The 25,982-nt window shown below is 38.7% G+C and overlaps 1 protein-coding gene across 1 annotated transcript; it reads left to right on the top strand.

The window, feature by feature from the left end:
- Window positions 1-5,655: 5,655 nt before the first annotated feature.
- LOC309820957 (signal transducer CD24-like) lies at window positions 5,656-25,834 on the top strand (the record flags this gene model as incomplete). The annotated part of the gene is made up of 2 exons (XM_082652014.1): window positions 5,656-5,791; window positions 25,596-25,834. 2 exons carry the CDS (start codon window positions 5,656-5,658, stop codon window positions 25,832-25,834), a joined length of 375 nt encoding a protein of 124 aa, XP_082508140.1.
- Between the last annotated feature and the right edge of the window lie 148 nt (window positions 25,835-25,982).

Here is a 25,982-nt window from a genome sequence, read left to right as displayed (position 1 = left end):
GTGTATATATGTCCATGCCACTCTCTCACTTTATCACAGCTTACCCTTCCCCCTCCAAGAGATATGGTTTTTAAAATCTAAACTGCCATATATAGGTGCAGGGCACATAGAGGACTGATAGCTCCACTATTTGCCACAATGCGCTTCTTGTCTTGAAATCTCCACAGCTTCTCTTGGGAGCCTCACAGCCCCCAAGGAATCTGTGGATCTCAGTGGCCCAGAGCTCAACCTGAGATCTCCCCTCTCTACACACCACCATCATAGCAGTGTTTGGATAATCAAGGACATTCTGTTTTTTATACATTTCATTTGTTTATCCAATGGGTATTAAAAAAATAATTGTGAAGTACACACTCACACGTTTCAAATCAACTTAAAACAGACATAGGTATAAGCCTTTTGGCCAACTACAGCAAATAGTATCAATTGGGAGCAAAGACATTTCCTTTAGATATTTTAAGACATAGGAATTAAGTTGATTTAAAAGAAGAACATTAGGTATTTATTCTATGATGGAAATAGTGCTGGATATGAAGTCAGCACACTCCTACTCATTATCTGCTTGACATTGAGCTAGTTGCCTAACTTCTAAGCACTGTTTTCCTCATCTATAAAGTAAGGGTAATACTGTGACTTACAAGGCTATTTTGAAGATTAAATAAGAATGATTGAATATCCATTATCAATTTGGTGGTATGCTAACTTGCTGAGTCAGTGCTTAGTTAGTTGTAATTCATCTTTAAAACCACAAAATTACCCTCACATATTGTCATAGCCAAACGCTTGCGACATAGGAGACAACTAAGTATTGCTTATTCATGTCAGTAAAACATTCCCTACATCTGTTCTAGTACTCTCTATGGTGCTTCTCAAATCCAAGTCCATGAACTCCAAGAATTAATGAAGGATGAATAAGTTGAAAAAAACTGTAACTGCTTGGCTCATAGCAGAAGCTTCTCAAATAATGTTATTTTAAAACTATAATCAAGACAATTGAAAGAGGTGTTGAAAAATGTGGTATACTGTCAGCAATAAATATTTTGGTTGTACACTTTCCAGAAGAATTAGTTTTAAAACTTAAAATAGTTATGTGTTATGTAGGGTTCATGCAAATGGATTTATTTCATTATATTTGCTTATTTTGTGGCTGTCTTGAGGCAAGCTTTCCTCTGTCACATCTATCATTTCTCCCTGAAGTGCATTCACAGACTCCTTGGAGTGATGGAATCTTCCTGCAGTTATTGGTTGTGCCTGGTCAGAGGTTGCTTCACTCTAGGACATTTCTCTGGAGGTGTTTCATTTGTGCAAGGGACCAGCAGCACTTGGGTGTTATTTTATATTAAATTAAACATACACACATTAGCACTTTACAGGCAAAATTGTATATGTGGCCACTTTCATATTTTTAAATGCCAGATGGATATGAACCCGAGTTTAATATTTTTGGATGTCGTTTGTCGGGGGGACAGGTTCTAGAGTGGTTACCAAGATCCCCACCTCCTAGAGTTCTCTTGAGTGTGGGCAGGACCTGCGACTTGATTCTAACCAATAGAACATGGCAAAGGTGATGGATCTTTGTGATTACATTTACGGCATGATTCTGTGGTCATGCTACATAAAACTGTAACACTGTCTTGTGGGAGTATTGCTCTCCCTTCTTGGTTTTGAAGAAGTGGGCAGCCATGTTGGGAAAGCCCACACACAGGGAACTCCAGGCAGTGCTTAGGAGATAAGGGCAATCTCTTTCCTACAAACAGCAAGAAGATGAGGCCTTTGGTCCTGCAGCTACAAGGAAATGAACTCTACCAATAACCTGAGAGAGCTTGGAAGTAGGTCCTCCCCCAGCTGAGCCTCTGATGAGACCACAACCCCAACCAGCATCTTGGTTTCAGGCTTGTCAGACCCTGAGGCAGAGGACCCAGCTAAGCCATGCTTGGACTCCTGACCCACAGAAACTATAGATACTATTTACAGAAACTATGCATAATAAACGTGTTGTTTTATCCTGCTGTGTTTGTGGTTATTGATTATGCATCAGTAGATAATACCTTTTTTTCTAAATTTGTCACCAGATCATCTGCTCCATTGTGAGCATCTGATAAACCAAGGAGTTGAATGAATGATCTTAATCCATTACATAATGCAAAGAGTTGATATCAAGGGATAAATAACAAGGCAATATTTAAGGGCCAATGATACAGTAGAAACTCTATGAAGCCATGGTCTGGGATTTAGGTTCTGGTTTCCCTCTTTGTACAATTAAAAACTCAAATGTTCAGACTAAATAAATTTTAAGTTCCATTGTAGCTGTAAATTTATTAAGGGTTTTAAAATTTTAAAACATGAGTACAAAACCCTTTAAACATGAATACAAAACCAAGGGCTATTGACCTCAGGATCTTATCCCTTCTCTAAAAATTATAGCTTTATTACCTCTAGTTAACCATTAAATAAATTTTAGTTTTATTTTGGAATTCATGTTCATAATCACCTGGATGGGATTAAAAGGACTTTATCTAATGACTAAAGAGAGCATATTAACTTCTCATTAGATACCAACTGATTAATTACATAATATTGTTTCATCTCATCTGTTTTGTTAAACTGGGAAATCTACCAGCAGGAACATGACAATTTAGATACAGCGTGTTAAGTATAAATAGACTTTCTCAATTCATTATTGTATTAAAGAAAAGTGATATCTTTCTTTCCAAGCTGAAAAAATTTGAAATATTTGATCTTTATACATTTCCTGCCCATAAAAAAAGAAAGAAGAAAGAAACAAAGAAAACGAAAGGAAAGAAAATTAATCTAGACCACACAAGGAATTGAAGTTAATTTAATTAGTTAATCCCATCCATTTCATTATTTAAAAAAAGATGTCATGCATTCCAGTTAGACTAGGGAATCTTTATTGCTTCACTTGTGTTACATGTTTGTGTAAAAGATCCTATCCAGTAGGTGTCAGCAAAGTAATCTTAAAAATAATCACAGAGGCTTCTCATATTAGCTTCATAACTACTTGTAGGTAAATTATAAGAACTCTTCTGCTTACAGAGCAAGATGTTATTTTAGCGTATCTATAATTTTAAAAGAAGAAACTTCCTGATTTAAGAAAGCTGCTTTCTCCTCTTTTTCCCCATGTAATAAAAAGTCCATTCTGAAATATCGCATAGACGGCCTCATGGTGTCAGTCATCACAATAAAACAGGGTATTTGTGTACCTGGGTAATACTAAAAGGAGGCATTATGATGTCATCAAAAGATGTTAATATATATGTGGGCATGTGTATATCTATCTATCATCCTCTAAGTGGCCCAGATGGTAAAATGTTAGCTGGAAAGTTTCTGAAATAAACAGCCAGGTCCATATCCACATCATTTTGAAATATACAGAGTATAAGAGGCAAATAGATCCAATATGTAGAAAGATAACCTATGGTGGAATACATGCTCCTTCTTCCCCTCTCCTAAAGAGACCATGGTAAGGGGTTGTGAGAAGACCCAGCACAGTCAGAGGGGTTCCCTGTGGGAAGGGGGAGGGTGGGTCTTAGGAGAGGAAAGGGGAGCTGGCTTCTCAGGGAAGATGTGTAGACTGAGGGCAAGCACATTCCAGAGGAAGGCTTGGGTAGAAGGTAGTGTCCACCAGCTAGAAAGGGACAGCAGTGCAGTGGGGTATGTAGACCACAAATCAGGTAAGATGAAGAGAAGAGAAGCAGAGTAGGAGCAGGAAAATTTATTTCTTTGTTTTTAGAGAATTTTTATTGAAGTATTGATATAATATTTCAAGAAAGTGCACATATCAGAAGTGTAGAACTCAATAAATAGATATATGTATATATTAATATGCAATATATAAATACATAGCAATAAAGATAACATTTGCCGAACTGGCAGCTAGACTCTGAAGGGAAAATTGAGAATTGAAACAGATAAATTGAATCAAACCAAACGAAACCAAACAGTAACCCCAGAAGACTCCTGTGTTCTAAAGATAAGATGCCTGACTATTCCAGCAACTCCTAAGTTTCACCCATTATGTTACGGTTTGGTGGTATCTCCTTGTGGATTTACTTTGCATTTCCCTGATGATCAATAATGTTGAGCATCATTGCATATATTTATTACCTATTGGATATCTTTTTTTTTTTCCATAAAGTGCCTTTTCAATCTCTTGCCCATCTTTCTATAGGTTATCATTTCATAGTAGATTTGTAAGAGGGATTTGAGATCTAGGTTTTATGTTAGATATGGATTTGAATTCTAGCTTTGTTACTTGCTGTGTGATATGAGGCTGGGCTGGGACCATCAGTCTACTGGAGAGGAGCTTAAGAGAACAAATGTTTTAAACAGTCTTATGTACAATTCCAACGCTACTAAAAATCATCCTTAGTTATGAATAAAGCAAGTTCCTAAAAATAGCTATTTGGTAGAGCTCTGTTACATTTTTCTTTACCAAATCCTGAAAACTTTTGGATGCTAATATATACAGTCCTTGGTTCTGAATGTTTGCTCCCTGACAGCCCATTGGAGGGTCCTGTGGCTCTGGGGTTGCTTCAGCTCCTGTCTCTCCCCGTGCCAGGTCTTTCTTCCTCCTAGCTTCTGCTGAGCAAGAAACTGAGGTTAAGAGATATTGAACACTACATCTGAGGTCCACCACTCCTAATAACTGGTAGCGTATGGGACTCAAACCCAGGCCTACTGGGTCCAAAGGCAGTGGAATGAACATGCACTAAGCCATGTTGCCTCTTGGTAGCATCTTAAGGTTTGAGTTAGCAAAGGATGTTTTTGAGCTACTAGTAAGTTTGGGAAACATTTAGGTCCTAAAATAACATGCTGTGGCCTCTGGTCCTTATACCAAGTCCTCTTTCTTAAACCCTTCATTATGGAAGTACTAAAAATTACCTGTTATATCTAACTACATGTTTACCAAGCATCATCTGTGGGTATGATGGGTACAATGATGAGTAAGATAGTTACAGGTCTTGTCTGCATGTAGCTCATTACAGACAACTATTACAAAGGAGACTCAAAAGGCCCATGGAATGGTGATATGATAGATGTATGTCTGTGATTTTTTTTTGACATGAATACAAAACCAAGGGCTATTGACCTCAGGATCTTATCCCTTCTTGTCTTTGCAGAGGGCTTACTCAATCTACTATTACAAAAAAATTTTTTTTCTATCTACTGTCTCCTTTTCATCAGTATTTAAACATCCAAGTCTTTCCTCTCTAAATGAAATTGATCCCAGGAGAATCCCTCGTTCCATGATCTTGCATCTTCCTACAGCTCCCTGTTACATCACTCTTCCTTGATTCACAACCACCTCTGGAGAGCACATCCTCACCCTGCTTCCTTGTCTTTGCTCAGTCTTCAGCTCACTCTGCGGTTGCTACTGGTTTACAGAAACAGTGGAAATGGTGTTGCACTTAAAGGATGCTTCCCAGGCTTAACCTTTCTCACTTCTTAGCATCACACAGTGCAGCTGAGCATGCTTTTATTCTTCTTGCTGATTTTCCTTTTCCAGTTATTGTCATCACTTCTCAGTCTCTCTGGTGGTTCTTTGTCTCTGGTTCTCCTTCAGGTATCACCCTAGAAATTCTCTCTCAATACACTCTCTTTAGCCACCACCCAAACGTGTCTCCAGCATAGATGACTCACAACCGAGATCCAGGTCCACTTCTCCAACTGCCCATTGGTCGTCTCCATGTTAAACGAACTACCTTCAACCTTTGTTCTGCTTCTCTGTCCTCCGAAATCAATGAGTGGCATCCACATCTAAGAAATTGTGAGTCATCCTTTAATCCTTCCTCCCCTTTTCATCTCCTACTTTAAACCAATCACACATTTTACCTCCTGAATTTCTCACATCTCTCCCACCATCATTTCTTGCCTTTTTTTTTTTTTTAAACAGACGCAGTCTCCTAAATGGTCTTCTGGCTACAAATATTGTTCCCAACCAAACTCATTTCCTCATAGCAGCTAGAGTTGTTCTAAAGGGCAGTTGATCATGTTCCTGCTCTGCTGAAAACACTTGCATAGCTCCCTATAATCTTCAAGAGAAAAAGCAAGCTGTTTAACCTGACATGAAATCATTCATTGTCTACCCAGGGCTCCCTCTCCCTCTCATCTCTCGTCATTCTGCTCCTGTGCACTCTGCACTGCAATCATATGAAGCTTATTTCTAGTTCTCAGCCCTGTTCTTCTTTCTCTTGCCCTTAGGCTTTTCTCTTTTGTAAAACTCATCTTTCCTCCCACGTACCATCACCTTGCTAACTCCTATTTACTCCTCAGCTTAGCTTTCACTTCCCCTGGAAGGATTCCCCTGACTGTTCCCCAGCCAGCTTGAGTTTAAATGACTCATCCATGTGTTTCTCCAGCTCCTAAACTACCTTGATCAGTGCTATGAACTGAAATTGTGTGATTACCTGTGAGGAGAGGTGTGAGACTGTTGTGTCACACTCATCATTTTCCCCTTAGCATCTATCACAGTGTAGAAAGAATATTTAAGCTTTATATTTGCATTAAAACTGGTCAAATATTTCCATACAAACTTTTTTTTATAGAAAAAAAAGACTAATAAAAGAGTTCCTTAGCCAAGAGGAAATGTTTCTATATATTGCTGTCTGCCAGACATTATTACTTTCTGGCTACTGTCATTACATTCCCTTAGGTCCTCTCTTTACCCTCTTTCTTCTTCAACTCCCCCATAATTAGAGAAACATTTGATAAATTATAGGACAAACAAGCAAATCAATAGGTTTTTACATTCTCTGCCAGGGGACAATATTCTCTATCTTCATGATTTCACATGAGCAGTGTAGAGGTGTCAGCAGTCTGCAGAATCCCAGCTGCATTTTCTCTCTTTTATTTTGGAGATTTGGGGGCTCTAGGGCTTCTCCTCTGAGAAATGTCATTCCAGAAAGAACGAGATACCAAAAATGTCACAGGATTTGGTCTCCTGTGGCAATATCGAAGATTGCTTTGTGGATTAATTCTGTGTGTGTGTGTGTGGGGGGGTGTCACATAATTGCAATTTCACATGAACATCCAAGAATTCAATCTTAAATATTTATGAATATGGTTAATATCTGCAACTCTAACTTCCCTCTAATTGCTAGCTGTAATTGTTAATAATTTTTACTCAGAACAGAACTTCCTAAAGGATTTTATATGGAAACTCGTCCTTTAAGATGTACATCTAGATGAAATTCCTGTATTCAAAAAACTTGAGGGCTGCATATTCTCTTTCCTCTTGGAGAGTCACAATATACATCAGCCTATTGCAGACTTTGTGATGTGTACAGCCATCTATTCAACTCAGAATTTTCCATGTGTGTGTAACCTCAGGACCATTTTTCTTTAAACTTGTTAATTTGCTCCAGAATGTAGTTTGGAAAGTATTGATAAGACTCTTTTGGACTTTTTATTTCTGCTTTGCAACAGACCTTGTACTAACCAGATTTCTATATTTATTAGAAATTGTATAAGAAAGTAATAGCAATAATGGGTAATATTTACTGAGTATTACTGTGTCCCAGGCACTATTCTAAGTGCTTTACAGGTGCTAGTTCATTAATCTTTCCACCGATCCTATGAAATATAGGTTATTGTCACCCATATTATATAGACAAGAAAACTAAGGCAGAGAGAGGTAAAGTATCTTGTCTAAGGGCATACAGCTGGTAATTAGTGGAACTGAGATTCCAATGCAGGCAGTTAGGTTCAAAAGTCTGGAATTAGTACTATTCTTGGTGGTGTCCCTACTTTATCTTCTTTTACTAAATCTCCTGAGCCTGACCCATGCACAGAGCCTGGCAAAAGGTAGGCTTTTTTTTTTTAACTGTTTTTCTTTTTATTGGAGTATAATTGCTTTACAATGGTGTGTTATTTTCTGCTTTATAACAAAGTGAATCAGCTATATGTATACATATATCCCCATATCTCCTCCCTCTTGCGTCTCCCTCCCTCCAACCCTCCCTATCCCACCCCTCTAGGTGGTCACAAAGCACTGAGCTGATCTTCCTGTGTTATGCGGCTGCTTCTCACTAGCTATCTATTCTACATTTGGTAGTGTATATATGTCCATGCTACTCTCTCCGTTCGTCCCAGCTTACCCTTCCCCATCCCCGTGTCCTCAAGTCCATTCTCTACGTCTGCATCTTTATTCCTGTCCTGCCCCTAGTTTCTTCAGAACCCTTTCTTTTCTTTTTTTAGATTCCATATATATGTGTTAGCATATGGTATTTGTTTTTCTCTTTGTGACTTATTTCACTCTGTATGACAGACTCCAGGTCCATCCACCTCACTACCAATAACTCAATTTAACCCTCTTGCCCTCTTGGTGGGAATGTAAATTGGTACAGCCACTATGGAGAACAGTATGGAGGTTCCTTAAAAAGGTAGGCTTTTATAGATGTTTGATGCTACATGAATCATCTAGAGCTCTGTCTTTGATAAACAATCCAACTTTCATCCCATCTGTATCATTCCTAACAATCTAGTTGCCTAGAATGGCTGAAACAATGACTCTTGCTTTTCCCTACCCTCTCCCAAGGCCAACTCTACTGGCTAGTTAAGGAGGCAGAGCAGGAATTATATTGTAGTAAGAAGCTAGCATATGGTGGGCATCTTCAAATGGTGTGTCACAACACAGCTTGAAAAACATGCTATAGTCATGGGTCACACAACAAACACAGACATCACAAAATAGGCTGCCAGAGGATGACAAATATTTGAATATAAATTAAAAGAAGCTTTGCAGACACAGCATAACAAAAAGCCCAATTAACAAAACTAACCATATGCTACTACCAGAATGGTTGGACACAGTGTAAGACACACATGAACATTAGATGCAAAGAAATCTCAGATGAAACAGCTTCAGCAGACAAACAGCAGACAGACAAACTGGAACTAGTGCCATACTGAGATGCTACAGTGATAAAAGAGCTTCCCCAGAGAGTCACTCTAAATGTTCCCCAATAAAATAGCTATTCAAGGTATACACACCCTGAAGCACTGAACAAATAGTCAAAGAAACTAAAGCAAAACAATAAGCTTTTCATTCTGTTTTATATTTTCTTCCACATTGAATTACCACAGACCTTGATTTATTTAGCAGCATTTTTAAGGGTATTATAAACTAGTGGTGAAGAGTATGAACTTTAGAACCAGACAGGCTGGGTTTAAATCCTGGCTGTATAATGTGCTAAATGTATGGTTTTTGCAGGATGGTCTGAGAATCAGTTACTATGTATGGAAATGGAGATACCAATACCTACTTCTTCATACTTTTGTTAAGATTAAAACTGATGAGGGCTTCCCTGGTGGCGCAGTGGTTGAGAGTCCGCCTGTCGATGCAGGGGACACGGGTTCGTGCCCCAGTCCAGGAAGATCCCACATGCCGTGGAGCGGCTGGGCCCGTGAGCCATGGCCGCTGAGCCTGCGCATCTGGAGGCTGTGCTCTGCAACGGGAGAAGCCACAACAGTGAGAGGCTTGCGTACCGGAAAAACAACAACAACAATAAAAAACCTGATGATATATGTAAAGGGCACAGTGCAGTGTTTGGCACAGAGTAAACTTATACTCCATAATTAAGAGCCATTTCATTTATTTAAAGCTATACATATTTCAGGATGTAAATTGGAATTTACATTTTAAGTTGTTTTTTGTTTGGTTTAATCAAATAGAAGAAAATTCCATCTTGGAGAATTCTGTCCTCGGCATTGTATTATTGCAATAATAGTGACAGTGATAGGTCATAAAACACTGTTCATTTGCTTTTTCATTTGCTTTTTCATTCATTCAACAGTCCCTTTAGGGTCAGGTGAACTGTCCTAGGTGCTGAAGAAATAAAGCTTCTTGAGACACACCATCCTCCTTCAAGATACTCCTAGACTAGTGAGGGAGACAGCCAGAGAGGGACATAATTATAATAAATATAGTAAGTACTAAAATAGATGCATGTCTTGAACATTATGAGAGGGCTATTTATTTTGTCTGGGGTTTACTAAAGAGTCATTTGAACTTAGATATTGAAGGATCAATGGTGATTTCAGGAGGAAATAGGGATTTGTAGATGTATTAGTCTACTTATTCCACTTATTGAAACTATATTGGAAGAATGATAGACAATTGTTTTCTAGGACTATTCAACTAACTTCTAATTACTCTGCACAGGAAGAAAGAATTTCCTAATTTTTTAAACTTATTCCCCACCTCCCCGCCACCATAACTCCCTTATACCCTAGCCTCCATAGAGCACAGTTTTTTTTCGTTTTTATTTTTTTTATTTTTTTTTATTTTTTTGCGGTACACGGGCCTCTCACTGCTGTGGCCTCTCTTGTTGTGGAGCACAGGCTCCCGCCACGCAGGCTCAGCGGCCATAGATCACGGGCCCAGCCGCCCCGCGACATGTGGGATCTTCCCAGACCGGGGCACGAACCCGTGTTCCCTGCATCGGCAGGCGGACTCCCAACCACTGCGCCACCAGGGAAGCCCAGAGCACAGTTTTAAAATTGTAGTTGTTTAAGAAAGAATGTGTGCCTTTGAGGTTTTCTAGATTTGAGCTTGAACTTCCCTGATCCTGTCTAGATGTGGGATTTAGGGATGTTGTTTAACTTTTTTGAGCTTCAATTTTCATCTGTAAAATTGGAAATTATGTATACCTTATTAGGTATGGACACTGTGGCCACAATTAGGTGAACCTCAAGAAAATTTAAAGTGATAAACTGTTCTTGGAGAGTTATGAAATTAATATATAACATTTAAGAGCAGCATCCTATTAAAAACCAAAGTGGGGAGTCTCAAGAGGGAGTTATCTTACTCAGGACACATTTCAGAATGATATGTGGTAGTGGTGAGGCTTTTCCAAGACTCCTATACTTTCCATCCTTCTATTAAAAAGCCTTTCCATCCTTTTAGAAATTATCATTGTAATGAGCCACTACTTCTTATGGAAGTAGGTCATATTTCAAGAGTGGTTGGTAAGAAGAAAAGAAAGGGGGACATTTTCTGAGTTAAGGAAGGAATATGTCCATTGGTAGGGCAGGTAGTCAGTTATAGTCTATTCCTAGAAAAATGGGAGTCATTAGATTAGCAGTGTCCACCCCAGACCTGTATAGGGGAAGTGCTCACTATAGTTATGTGAATATCCAGTCTGCTTTATAGTGACATTTGCTACAGTGAATTGATATGTTCTTGTTATTTTTTTTTTTTTAGTCTTTTATGAGTGAGCAGACTCAGGCTGATCAGTTGTGGAACACTGACCCATCACATTTCAGAACTATTGAGATGGAAGGCAAGGAATCTGCAATGTGGATAATTCACCCAGGCAGGTACCACATGTTAGTTTCTGCCTGGACAGTCATGCAGTCTTCCCATGTCACCTGCAATTTGCATATGCCCAGTTTGACATCTCCACTGGTATGTCAAATAACATCTTAAATACAATATTCCTGAAACGAAACTCTTGGTTTTCCACTCCCATGTCAAACCTTCTATTCCATCTTCTCTATTTTAGTCAATGGAAGCTCAATTCTTATAGTTGCTTGGGTGAAAGACCTGCAGCCATCCAGGCCCCTTCTTTTTCTCTTACAATTTCTGGTGGTCATAGCCGAGGGTGCACCCCATGATTCTACCCCCTTGTATTCATATCCTTGTGAAATCCTTTACTCTTGAGTGTGAGTGGGAAGTAACATGCTGTGGCCTCTGGGACCCACGATGTGCTTCTATGCTATAGAATATGGCATACAGAGTGCATGGGGTATAACACCCACGATTATGTTATGTTGTGTGGTAAAAGTCAAGAGATCAGATCCTTAAGAAGTTGACTTTGAGCTAATCAGAGGGAAGATTACCCTGGGTGGCCCTGACCTGGTTAGGCAAGCCTATTATTAGAGGACCTAGATGTTCCCTGAAGACAGAGAATTGTTCAAATAGCAGAGTCTTTCTTTATCTTTCTTGCTGGCTTTGGAGAAGCAGGATGCCATGAGTTCTACAGCTGCAAGGAAAGTAATTCTGCCTATACCCTGAGGAGGCTATAAAGTGGATCCTTCCCTTCCTGAGCTTTCAGATAGAGATGTAGCCTAGGTAACACTTGACTTCACCTTCGCGAGGCCCTGAAGACAGAACTTGTGTGAGCCATGCTTGGACTCCTGATGCACAGAAACTGCAGGATAACAAATGGCTGCTGCTTTAAGCTGCTAATTTTGTGCTAATTTGTTGTGCAGCAATAGAAAAGTAATGCACACATCACATCCAGACCATTGGCAAATCTTGACAGTTACCTCTTCAACAGAGCCAGAATCTCATCACTTCTTTACCTGCTCACCCCTTCTTCTCTAATCAAAGCCACCAATGTTTTTTGTTTGGATGATTGTAACAGATTGCTAGTTGGTCTTCCTTCTACTCTCACGTCTCGACTGTTTTTTTTTCTCCAAATAGCAGCCAGAGTTATCCATTTAAAACACAAATCGTGTTATGCTCTACCCCTGTTCAAAATCTGCAAAGGATTGCTGTCCTGTTGGCCTTACCAAGATCCCCACCACATCCTGCTAGGCCTTATATAATCTTGTCACCAGCTACTACTCTGACTTCACCTCCTATCACTTTGCCCCTGCTTCTGTTTGTAATGCCACACTGGCCCTGTTTCTTAATTACATCAATGCCATTTGTATTGGACATAAGTGTAATTCTTTATGAATCTGCATTAGTAAGTAATCTCTTTGTACTGACTTTCAGAGAAAAAATATGTAAGGACACATACATATGAAAGTAGATTAAAGAATTTCAGTCAGGCTTTTTTTAAGGTTTCAAGAAACCAACGCACATACACGTTAAACGGGGTATTTGGACTTATTGTAATGACATAGTGAGAAGCAAATAAAACATGAACAGCCATACTTATAAACTTTAGGGGAAATGATATTGAACTAATTACTTAGAATTGCCACCCTGTAATTTCTTCACCTATAAAATGGAGATTATGACAATACCAACTGATTTAATTTTTGTGGGGAATAAAAGATTGAATTCATGTAGCAATCTCAGACCAGCATCTGGTATAAGGTAAACACACACACAAACAAAAAAAACCCACCAGCCCTTTAAATTATTATTAATTAGGGTTAGAAGTAGTATTAGTCAGGAAAACAGAATAACTGAAAATATTATGAGAATGAGGTGCTTGCTGTAGCAATTAGCGCACATACAAATGTAGGAAGAACCGAGGAAGTGAAGGTCTGGATGAGGGAGCCAGGGAATCAGAGAAAGTCAGGGACCGAGACACGATGTACACGGGGCTGATTTGAGCCAGCACTTTTCAGATAGTTTCTGGGGACTGGAAAAGTATAGCTCTTCCTGCTGGCTCTGCCAAAGTCCACAGGGGCAATAAAGCAGGCAGCTATACTTTTACATTGTGGCTTCTCTTCAGCATTGCTGCTTGTGTGGAAACCCTGGAGCCCGAGGACTAAGGAGAAGGGAAGGCTCGTGTACCTGGTTTCTGAGTAATCTGGGCAACGGACCACCAGACATACACCCTCTGCCCTTGCCTGTGTGCAGGCAGGATGGGCCCAGCTGGAGAGAATGGCACAGACGCCAGCGTATTCTCTGGCCTCCTTAGCAACCAGCATTTATTTTGTCCTGCTGTAAACTCGCTGTGTTGACTTCTGTTCTCACTGTCTGGCCCTCTCCTACCAGTTGCCACTACAGGCTGACTCTCTCCTTGTCTCGTGCTTCTGCTTATTTGTAACTTCTGTTCCCTCATGTCTTCTACTGACCGTCCCCCACGTATGTATCATTTAGCTTCTACCATAGCCACCACTGGATTCTTCTCTTATGTCTCATTCTTCCTGCCCAAGAGCATTTTTCGGTTGGTTTCGTAAATTGCAGTCATACCTTTAGAGCAAAGATTTAGCTTTAGGCCACCTTACGGCTCTCTCATCGGCCTATAGATTACCTGTCCTTGTTCCAGGCTCCCTGCCCTGGTCAAATCCACCTTGGCTGGGCTTCAAGTCATGGGATCCACGTGCAAATGACCATTCAGAAAGGCCTGGGTGAGTGACAGCAGTTAGGGTTCCCATAGCACAAGAGGTGTGGTTGGCAACTTCTATATTACACATGTTTTAGAAAACATGGGAAATGCTAGGTATTGTACAAAACACCTTGTATGCGTTATTTAATATGATACTCAAACCAGCCTTGTGATGTAGATTTTATTAAAATGTTCACTTGTCTTTTGAGGGATAACTGAGCCTTACAGAGGTTAAGGTCACATATCTGATATGGGGTGGAACTAGGATTGGAACTCTAGCAGTTGGCTTCTGTAATACACTCTGCTAATCTGAGCATGCCTCGTGGAAGCATGATTTTGATTGTCTTTTAAATAGGGTGTCTTAAATGTCTAAGATGGTTATGCTGCATTGGAGCAGCTGAAAGTGGACTAGGGGAAATCACACCTTTAATAAAGTCCTTCACTGGGGCAAATAAAGCACTTGGGGCTGTTGATAAATTACTCTAGCATGCAGTCCACGAACTGAAAAAGAGGACGCTAAACCTGAACCACAGCTCCCCTTGGGCACCTAAGTAAATATCTTTACTTCTTATTCTTAATTCTAATTTGAAAGTTAGAAAAAAAAAAAAGTAATGTAACCTCTCAGAATCCTCTTGCCTTAAGTAATTTTAAAAACAGCTCAATTTCTCCTTCATGAAGAAATGACTATCATGTTATGATTCTATGTCTTATATCTGAATTGAAATTTTATTTGCTGGTCCCTCTGCGTACTACAGCACATACAGAGGGCAGCACAGCATGGCAACTCTGATACAAACGTGCTAGGAAGTGCTGGGGGTGGGTTAATGACCAAAAAAAGAGAGACAATGTTGTGCTACTTACCATATATGTAAATCCCATTTGTTTTCTTTTCCTTAAAATTTTTTTCCTTGTCTTTCCTCCATCAGCTCCTACTTCTCCAGGCTGTCACTTGTTATACGTGACTTGAATTATTCTACTGAAGAGGGAATGCTTTAACACTTTAAGAAAACCAAATGTTAGAAAAGACCTTCTTTCATTGCTATTCGGATGTACTTATCATTCGATAACTAGCCACCCCTCTAGACAAGGATTTCAAAACAGGAGTTATGATTTGCCAGAGCATTTCACAGATCCAGCCATTAGTGTTCACCCAGCTGAAAACTACAGGACTAAACATAATCCAATTAAGTAACAACAGTATATTTTGAATCAGTGCTGAACAGATGGTAAAGTATCCTCCATTCATTATTAATTAATGTTCACGTAGCACCACAGAGAATGACTCCGGGTTACTGCTTCCTGAAGACAGAAACGGAACTTCCCCTCCCTTTCAAGGTTGTATCATCTTGTTGGTGAAAACCACCTTACAGGAATAGAGGGGATATTCCTTACTCTGGAATAGTTTTATGAAATAAATCACCTTGGAAATGAGAACAGAAGGGGCTTCAGTAGATTTTATGACCTCAACAGATGATTTAAAAAATAGAGTCTAGAAATGACGAGTTTTCTTATTTTAGAAGAATTTAAAATTGCAGATGTATCTGCCTCCTGTCTCTACTCAGCATGCCAGAAGAGACACTGGAGGTTTTTCTCTTCTTTTAATATCACCTCTACATTTTTAATTTATGAATTCTTAGCTATACCTTGTAACTATTTTTTCTCTCTTGACCTCTACATAATATTCCCACACATATATGTAACATTTGAAGTTGGCAAAGTGATATTCAAGCACAGCGATCTCTCCTAAGGATTTTTGGACACCAACGTTTCAGAGGATATCAACTTGGTTCACACTTTGTGGACTGGCTTGTCATCATGGCAATATTCCTCTCTGCCATATTAATTATAGAGAATACCCATGTGTCTCTTGAGTACTTCTTTGCTCGTAATTATCTTGGAGAGTCATGATTTCAGTTGTGTTCCCATACGAAAATAAAAGAGCTATCCAAGTTTAGAAAAAAATTTCCTACTGATGGAAATAGTTCCCAAAATTGGTTTACTTATTTATTTTAAATAGCATTCATCATCATGTGCATTTATTTTGTGGATAAAATGACCACCAAATTAAGAATTCCACTTTTAGACTTATCCAACTTCTTCATTTTCTTGTTAAAAGCTATAAAAATTTTAACCATCTATGGTAGCTAGTTGCCTACTCATGCTCATCTCTGCCTTAATGAACTCTTAATTTGGGAAGATGGCAACGTATTTAGCTAAAATTCAACATTTTCTAACCCCTATTATAAAATAAGGATGGCCAGTGATATGCACGAACATGTCTTTAGGAGGTAGTTTTTGAGAATGTCTTTTAAAGAGCTAGTCCCTGCCTGGAATGCCGGCACTGACTAGAGTTCCAGCAACCATCTTGTGACCATGAGGTAAACTTGAGGAGGGAAGCCACAGACTAATGAAAGCAGAACAGAAAAATAAATGGAGCTTGGATTAAAATGACTGACAGTCCTGGACTGTTTATCTCTGATCTGCATATTAAATATGAGAAAATGAATCCCTTATTTTGCCAAAGCACTCTTTTCTTGGGTCAATTCTCTATCCTAACTGAAGCAGACTGTCAGAACCAAGTAGGTCCTTACAGTGACCTACTGCTGGATCCAGCCCAACTGGATCTGGTTCCCTCTTCCACCCCCACCCCCAATACTTGTCTGACCTGTGTCCTACAACTCTCTCCTGCATACACTCTATTTGAGCCCCATGGCCTCTTTGCTGTATACATCAGGTACACTCCAGCCTGCAGAATTTTGCACTTACTCTTCACCTTACCTAGAGTTCTCTTGCTCTGAATGTTTGTCCAGCAAGTTCTTTCACATCCTCTAGGCTGTTACTCAAAAATCCTCTTTCCGGTGCTTCTTTCCTAGTCACCATTTCTATCACTTCAACATCTTGTCCCCTGACATTTTATATCTCCCTTCCCTCATTTAGTTTTCTTCCTTGCATCATCTAACACATGGTATATTTTCCTTTTAAGTTCATTTTATTGCCCGTTTGCCCCCTCCCTCCTCGGAATGTAAGCTCTAAGGGACAGATATGTTTGCTTATTTTATTACTAGAATACAGCTGGGTACTAGGGGTGCACATACATTTTTGTTAAATAAATAAATGTGATAAAGAACTGATTGAAGGAGGAAGATGTGGAGGGAAAATACTAAGGCTCAGATAATGGAGAGCCAGAAGCTGGTAATCCTTATTTGGTTTAAATAGCAGGGAATCGTGGCCAAATTTGAAAGCATAAGTAAAGAGGGAGATAATAAATATTTCCAAGAGCAAAAGAATAAAGAATGAAGCAAGGAAATGCAGAAAGATGAGGTGCAAAGAGCTCAGGTAGAGGGAACTGCTGTAGTCAAGGGAAGTGATGTGCTTTTCTTGAGAGCAGAAATGAAAATACCTAGAGATTGAATCCAGAGAGATTTTGTAATGGCTAGGATGGATATGGAAGAAACTCATATTGGACAGTCTCAACCTTCTAAGAAGAATAGGACTCAGGAAAATTTGTTGAGAGTGAGGGAGGGAGTAGAGGTGGAAGGATGGAGTGAGGGGGAAAATTTTATGATGTTAGAGACTGCAGGAAAGGGAAATAATACAGAGCTGAAAGAAAATTGCTAGTGAATATTTCTGCAAGCTCAAGTTGAGATAGATAATGAGAACTTACAGTCAACTCTTCTGGCTTTGTTTCTTTTCTTTTAATTCTTTGCAGCTCAGAAGTGGGAGTAGGAAATAAACAACAACAGATGGTCAGCTTTCCCCAGGGTTGGTAAATGGTAAGGTGGACATGGCAGAAAGACAAGGTGGTTATGGTTGAGTAGGTTGTGGAAATGATTGAAAATGGGCCTACAAGGTAGAGAAGGAGAGGGATAGTATGTGGGTTGTGAAGGCAGGATATGCCCTAAAATCCCAGGGTGCTCCCTGACCATGGACTCTACCTTCACCCTCAGCTGAAAGTAGATTTGGACTTTTGTTCCACTTGTACCTATATTGTACATGAAGTTTATGTTCAAGGATTCATAGCATTCTTTAACCATGTGCCATTTGGCCTGATGTAGAAATATGACCTAACAGAAAACCTCTAGGGCAAGTTTTATGTGCACACTTTCAGGTACTCATGCTGCGAAAGATGTAGAGCTCATAAATGTAAAGTCATATGCAGGAGAGGGGAAGTACTCCCCATTTCTGCTTGGTTTTAAGTGTGTGTCCTTCACATTAGCTGTCATTATTCCAGCTCTCCTTTTTGTTCGCATGCTTCACACAATTGCAAAACAGAAAGATTGGGAGTTGGAAACTTGGGATCTGGAGTCTGTCATCTGAGATCAAATCCTGGTTCCAGCACTATCTAGCTGTGTGATCCAAAAGAGCAAGGCACTTAACTTCTCCCCAGGTCAATGCTGTCATCTGTGAGATGGGGTGTATACCACACAGGGTTGTTATGAGGATTGGTGAGATATATATACAGTACCTGAAATAGAATCTCGCATATGAAACGTTTATAATTAGCTATGATGATGGTGGTTGTGGTGATGGTGATGTTTAATTCAATAACTATACGAAGTTACTGAAACTTCATAAAGAATACACCCATCATTTTCTTGAGGTGGAATAAGTGGGACTTGTATTCCCTGAACATAAGCAAGGTACAATTAAGTATTAGAATTATAAACTTTGCAATTCTTTCATGAGGAGTACATTAAGTAAATTCCTGGCCTAAGGCTTTCTACATGGTACATTCAGAAAAAACAAACATAAACTTCTAAGAGACATCTAAATTGTTCCATGGTCTTTAAAAAATTCAGATAAAAAATACCGATTCTCAATTCTAATCACTATAGTTTCATTGTAGAAAAAGCAGGGAATAAATAAAGCAAAAATATGAAAATTAAAATACCCATAATTCCACTATCCATATAGTTATAAATAGCTATAAATAACCAAGGATATATTGACTCTTCTGAGCCCTTTTCCATGTATATACATCTCTCTCATCCAATTTAAAGGAATTTGTTACAAATATTAAGATGCCTAGAAATACAGGACAGGGCAACTAGAGAGAAACAAATGCTGATGGTCATACTCATTAAGAATTTGCACATGGAAGGGGAAAAAACACACCAGAAGAATTCCTAAAGAATATTGAATCCAGAATGAAGAGGAGAAGGATGTTCAGTCCTTACATAAATTTTCTCTATTACTCTTTTTTCCTTTCTCATGTCTGAATATTGCTTGGTTTTGCTGTATAGTTTGAGGGTTTAGGGAAGATTTTTAGGATGGATGGAAGCTAACATGGTATTCAAAAATTATAAAGAGCCTGGTTGGAGTGGGTTGTGGTTTTCTCTTCAGTCTGTAATGTAAATATTGGGTTGGCCAAAAAGTTCGTTTGGGTTTTCCATGTATTGGTTATGGAAAAACCCGAACGAAATTTTTGGTCAATCCAATATCAACAATTCAACTTGAATGGATAAATATCATGACTTTTTAAGTGGATAGGGATGAGGGAAATCAGCTGTAATAGACTATTCATATTACATAGAAGTCAATAAAACCAGAGCTGTCAAATCCTGTATCTACAATGATTTGCTAGGGCATCTACCTAATTTTCTGTCTGAAAGACATGATATGATTCTGAGTCTATGGGACCTATGCTACAACTATATAAGTTGTGGGTAATGGGTAGCAATGCAAAATAATTCTTGTCTATAGACATGCAAGTGAATTCTGTAACTTTCTAACATTAACTTCTTGAACTGGTTGGGACCCTTCATCTTTCCTGATTAATGAGTTAAATACAATCTGTAACAAGTGTTCATTTGTATATGTGTATGAGAGTCATAATTTTATATTTATTTTTTTCTTTTTTTAAAAAATTATCTTTTGCCCAGTTTTTTCTCTGCAGTAACAATCCAAGGCAAGTGCTGTTTTTGAAGGGCTCTCTTCCTTATATGGCCTCTTCTTGATATGCAGAGGTTGACATAAATCCTCATAATTTTATTTTAATTGCATTTTTTATATCTTTATTGGAGATCAAATTGCTTTACAATGTTGTGTTAGTTTCTGCTGTACAACAAAATGAATCATCTATACATATACATATATCCCCATATCCCCTCCCTCTTGAGCCTCCCTCCCACTGTCCCTATCCCATCCCTCTAGGTGGTCACAAACCACCGAGCTGATCTCCCTGTGCTATGCGGCTGCTTCCCTCTAGCCATCCATTTTACATTTGATAGTGTATAAATGTCAGTGCTACTCTCTCACTTCATCCCGTCTTCCCGTTCCCCCACATGACCTCAAGTCCGTTCTCTATGTCTGTATCTTTATTCCTGCCCTGCCACTATATTTAAAAGTTACAGATTCTTGACATTTGGAACATGCAGTTAAAATGCCTCGTGATTTTCCTGCAGTCCTATAAAATTTTCCCAACCATTTTCTTTTGGTTGGCTTTTTTCAGCAGGGTAAGTGTCTTAGCTCCAACTGCAAAATACCAATAGACTGGGTGGCTTAAACAACAAATATTTATTTCTCCTAGTTTTGGAGGCTGGAAGTGTGAGATCAGGGTGCCAGATTCTGGCGAGGACCCTCTCCCTAGCTTGTAGATAGCTACCTTCCCACTGTATGCACACAAGGCTGAGAGAGAGCTGTTGTCTCTTCAACTCCTTATATGGGCACCAATCCCATCATGGGGGCTCCACCTCCATGACCTTGTACAAATCCAATTGCCTTCCAAAGACCCCACTTCTAAATACTATCACACTAAGGATTAGGGCCCCAACATATGAATTTTGGGGGGACACATTATGTAAGGAAGCCAAATATATCCATTGGGTATATATCTCATTCTCAAAGATCTCTATAATTAGAGACTTAAATTTCCCCTTGACCCAGGAGTAGTTTAGGAGATTTTTGGTTGTATTATATTCATTTAAAAATTATTTTTGTCTTCTGAGTTTTCATATGTATTTGTTTTAAATTACTAATGCATTGTGACTTAGAAAATGTTCTGTTGGTGGGAACGTATTGTGAATTTCTTTACAGTCGTAAATACAATCATTTTAAGTAGTTTTTAGCCAGATGAAACCAATACGTCATTGATAGGTTATAAAATATATTGTTATGTATTTTAAGCATTTAAATAGTATTTCTCAAGTGTCCCTATCTCTACCTTATCGAATTAATCATCCCACATATTTGAGTTCAGCTCTTTCTGTCTTCTCTTTCTAGATTGGTTGATTGGTGTTTATTTGAAGGAATTGGCTTAAACGTGATTTTGCAGTTGGTAAGTCCAAAATCTGTAGGGAAGAGAAGCAGACTGAAAATCCAGGTAGGAGTTATGTCGTAGCCTTTAGTCCAAAATCTGCAGGGCAGGCTAGGAGTTTGGGAACTCAAGCAGTGTTTCTATGTTACAGTTTTGAGTCAGAATTCCTTCTTCTTTGGAAACTTCAGTTTTCGCACTTAAAGCCTTCAACTGATTGGTTGAAGGTCGCTGCTTTACTTAAAGTCAGCTGATTGTAAATGTAAATCACAGCTATAAAATACCTTCAGAGCAACATCTAGCCTAATGTTTGACCAAACAACTGGGCACCATAGCCTAACCAAGCTGACACATAAAATTAACCAGCACACTTCCCCAACTAGGATGGCACCCTTTGTGAAATGCTTTCTGACTACTTTATCTTCCGTACATTGAGAGCAATGTGTTAAGACATTATGAAAATTGTACTTTTTTTTTTTTACTATGTACCATATATTTATACTTTTATGAACAGTATGCTATGGTATTTTATGTGGATGTGGTTAGTCTCCGCTTCTTTGACTATTCTGTGATGTTAGTAAGTGAACTCTGGTTCCCTTGGAGCCTATATTTCTTCTCTGTTCCCTTCTCACATCTATGCTTTACTATGCCATCACCGGAGGCTCTGCAGAAATCCAGACAAGGACTTTGGGAACTCAAGGCTTCGTTAGGCTTCTAGCTTGAGCTGTGGGCTCCTGTCCAGTTTCACCAGGAATTTTGCTTTGGGAGGGTATTAGTCAGTGGTCTACTATTAATAAAATGCCTTTCATTTCTACTTTTCCTATTAATCATCCTCAGCCTCAGTGAAAAATCCAAATAGAAGAATTCTTAGCTTCCTGGTATAAAATATCATCAAATACCTCCAAACCAAACCCAGGCTCCTAATGACCCATCTCATTCCTAAGTCCACATAAGTCCCTTGAATGTGTAGTTGATTAGGATCTTTTTCTTTTTACTGTAATGTGTATAAAGCTCTTAGTACAGTACTTGAAGCATAGTTACTGCTTAATAAATTTTTCAATAATTATTACTTCATCCTTAAACACAATAAATTTAAATATCATTTAGCTCTTGAAACAATTATTATATACCTTATCCCTTCATATAATGACTGTGTTGGAATTCAGGCTATGCAGTGTCTTAGATGTTTCTAGTTACCCGAGGGTCACCCACTGATGGAGTGAAATCACTTAAATAAGGTCACCCCTGGAGAGGATTTAGGATTATGCACCTTAAAGAGTCTTTTCAATGTTGCCACTTTGCTTTGGTTGCACTTCTGATCGCACATCATTAGATGTTCCACTGCTTACCACACAAACTTCTTGCTTGTTAAACCAATGATCAACCAAGTTCAAGTTACTTTGATGACTCTAAGTAGGTTACAGCAAGAGAAGAAAATAAAATACATCTCTAAAATATGACACAGGGGAAAAAAGTAAAAAGATGCTGAAATTTATGACTGTTTCATGGATATCAAGCTATTTACAAGTTTTGAAAACAATGATAATGAAAATTATCATGCTTTACATTGATATAGAACAATTTCTAACATTTATTTTGTTTCACAATTTTCATAATATCCTTGCAACTATTTAACTATGTATCATACATTTCTATTTTTGTGAATGTTATCCTATGATATTTTATGTGGGTGTGGCTCACCTCTGCTACATTTACAAGTAAATGATGAAAAGCAATGGGAAATACCTTTTAAAGCATTGATGTGAAAAGGGATAGTAATAAAAGTATAAATTTGAGGCTGCTATGTTTACTGATAGAATAATCCTAGATTCAAGATGAAACAAATATTTTTGTTCATTGCAGCCTTTCAAATGAATTAGAAAAAAAGATTTCAGAATTCCTCAGGAAAAGACAGATAATACACTAAATGTGACTTGTATCCACCCAAAAATATAAAGGGAGTTTAAATAAAATTATCATAGCCTGAGCCAATACAGCCTCATTCACAAAATAAGTTATACTTTTCACGTGTGATTTAATCAGATACCAGAGTTTAAGGTATCTCATATTATCAAGACTTTATTTTACTTGTGGTGAGACATAATGTCAGTAACAATGTTTTATGGTACTATGAAACATGCAAATTCTTTCTCTTTTTTTCCCCTCCAATTTATTTGACATCTCAAATCAGGCAACTTTTGAGTGAAGGTTTGGGGTAATGTTATCTGCAACAGCCTTGGACGTTTCCTTTCATCCTGGGATCACTCACTTTAATAAAAATGTTAACTTACTTTTGCATCACTCCTTAAAATGTACTAAGTACTTCATGTGATTTGTCTGGCTTGGTCTGCAGAAGAATCCTAGAAGGTAGGCTTGGCATGTTTATATAGGACAGTGCAGCATGGTGGCCAATGGCACAGATGTTGGTTCCAAAGTCCCTGGGTTCGAACCCTCCCTTTGTCCTCATTCCTTCGGCATGTGATCACTGGCAAGTAGCCCAACCTGTTTCCTCACCTAGAAGGAGAGGACAGCCACCTCACAGTGGTAAGAATTGAGTTGATAGATGTGAGTTGCTTGGAGCGCCCCCTGGCCGTAGCAGTCATGACTCCAGCCCCTGCTGTCCTTATTTTACCCAGGAGTAAAGCCTTGCTCAGAGAGGTTATGTGCCTTTTTAGAGAACCTTTTTTTTCCTTTCCTTTTTGGAAAGTGAATTCTTCATTGAGAAACAAAGAGAAAGGGGCTGATTAGTGCAACAAAGAACAATGAAAAATTAACTGTGAAGTTTGCCATTTTCAAGAATCATTTGTTTAAGAAAAGCCTTCTACCTTGTTTATTTCTGGAATAATCCGCCTTCAGGGGCATGTAATCACAAAAGAGCTAGTATTTAAATATGCTACAAAAAAAGCCGCTTTTCATTTTCTATGTATGATATCAAAAGACCTTTCTTAGCAATGGATTATTTCTGTGATGACAAGTGTATTTAATACATTTAGATATATTTCTAATGTTTTATTCTTCACTTGGTGGCTACTAGTTGATGTTGATCATATAAATGACTCACAGATACTTTTTTTCATTTCAATTCAGGTATATACAGAATGTTATAGACTCAATGTTTGTTTTCCCTCAAAATTCATATGTTGAAATCCTAACCTGCATGCGCTCACCGGAATAACGTCACAACTATTCTATTTCATGGCATCCCTGTACATGCCAAGATCTTTCTTCTTTCTATGTGGATATGTGCTTTGACATAGTTGATCCCTCACAAGGATGATTTTTCTCTTCCTTCCTCCTCCCCCTTTCCTAACTCTATGCCAGGAGCCCCTGATTGTCTCCTTTGGGCTCCTGCATCAGCCACTGTCTTGGTTCTCATTTTGGCTTTGAATTGTATAGGGCTTTCCACATAACTATTGCAAGCACACCTATCCTTCCCCTTCAATCAGACTAAACTCCAGCTCAGTGAAGACCACATTCATACAACCACAATTCCCAAGTGTCACATGCAATTGTATACCATACAATTCCCAAGTGTCACATGCTTGGGAATTATTACTTGGAAGAATACATTTCATCCAAGCCATCTCAAATGTTCACGTAAAGAAAACAAGTGTTAATCAGGATAGCTCTAGCCTATAATCAATCTATTAACTACAACCAATCTTTTGACTTTAACCATCTAACCAATCACCTATCCAACTCTCCTTGGATGTCTGAAAGGCACTGAAAACTCTCATTTGACCCCCTGATTATGTCAAATCCCTTGTCAGATGTTCTCATATTTCTACCTATTTTAAAGTTTTACTTTTTTTTGTATAATTATTTGCTTAATATCTGATTGTCTCACTGGATTACAGCAGATAATGACTGTTTGCACTCAGTATTGTATCCCACATATATATCAGAACAAAGGAAGGAAGGCAGGAAGAAAGGAGGGCAAGCAGAAAGAAAAGAATGAGAAATCTCCAGTTTACTGCTGAAGCTTCAATGGCTGTTAGTCCCCTCAGCAGTATGATTTGATGTTCCTTTGTAGACTGCACTAATATTTCCAAACAAAATTCCTTTTAAAATATAACATCAAGAGCAATTTACATTTCAAAATTTTTCCAGTTATTGAAAATGTTTTCAGTGGTGTTACAAATAGTCTTGAAGCTTCCCCAAATGTTCTAGGCATTAGTAATGGGTGTCTGTGACTGTCTCTAGTTAACTCTAAACAAAGAGAAAAAAAAAGCCTGGAGAAGTAATTATCATGCTGTGTGTAAAATAAGTGCAGCAGTGAGATGCACTGCGCACCGACGGAGCAGACCTGGGCAGGACGATGGTGGCCAGGCTCGGACTGGGGCTGCTGCTTCTGGCACTGCTCTTACCTACGCAGATTTATTCAAATCAAACAGCTGTTGTAACACATTCAAGTAACTTCTCCCAGCACACGTCAGCTGCCCTCAATCCAGCGAATGCCACCACCAAGGCAAGTGACGGTGCTCTGCAGTCAACAGCCAGTCTCTTGGTGACCTCGGTCTCCCTTCTACATCTCTACTGTTAAGAGACTTCGGGCCAGGAAACATCTATACTTCCCCATCCTCTAAACCCAATTCAGATGGCATCCAGACATCCAGTGTGACAAGGGAAAAAAAAACAACAGGTCTTCATTGAATGAATCTGCAAGTTCCACACCTTATTTTATTGACAGA

This window comes from Grampus griseus (assembly GCF_964374135.1).
Source record: "Grampus griseus genome assembly, chromosome: 3".
NCBI classification, from domain to species: Eukaryota; Metazoa; Chordata; class Mammalia; order Artiodactyla; family Delphinidae; genus Grampus; species Grampus griseus.
This window is presented reverse-complemented; position numbering and strand designations above follow the sequence as displayed.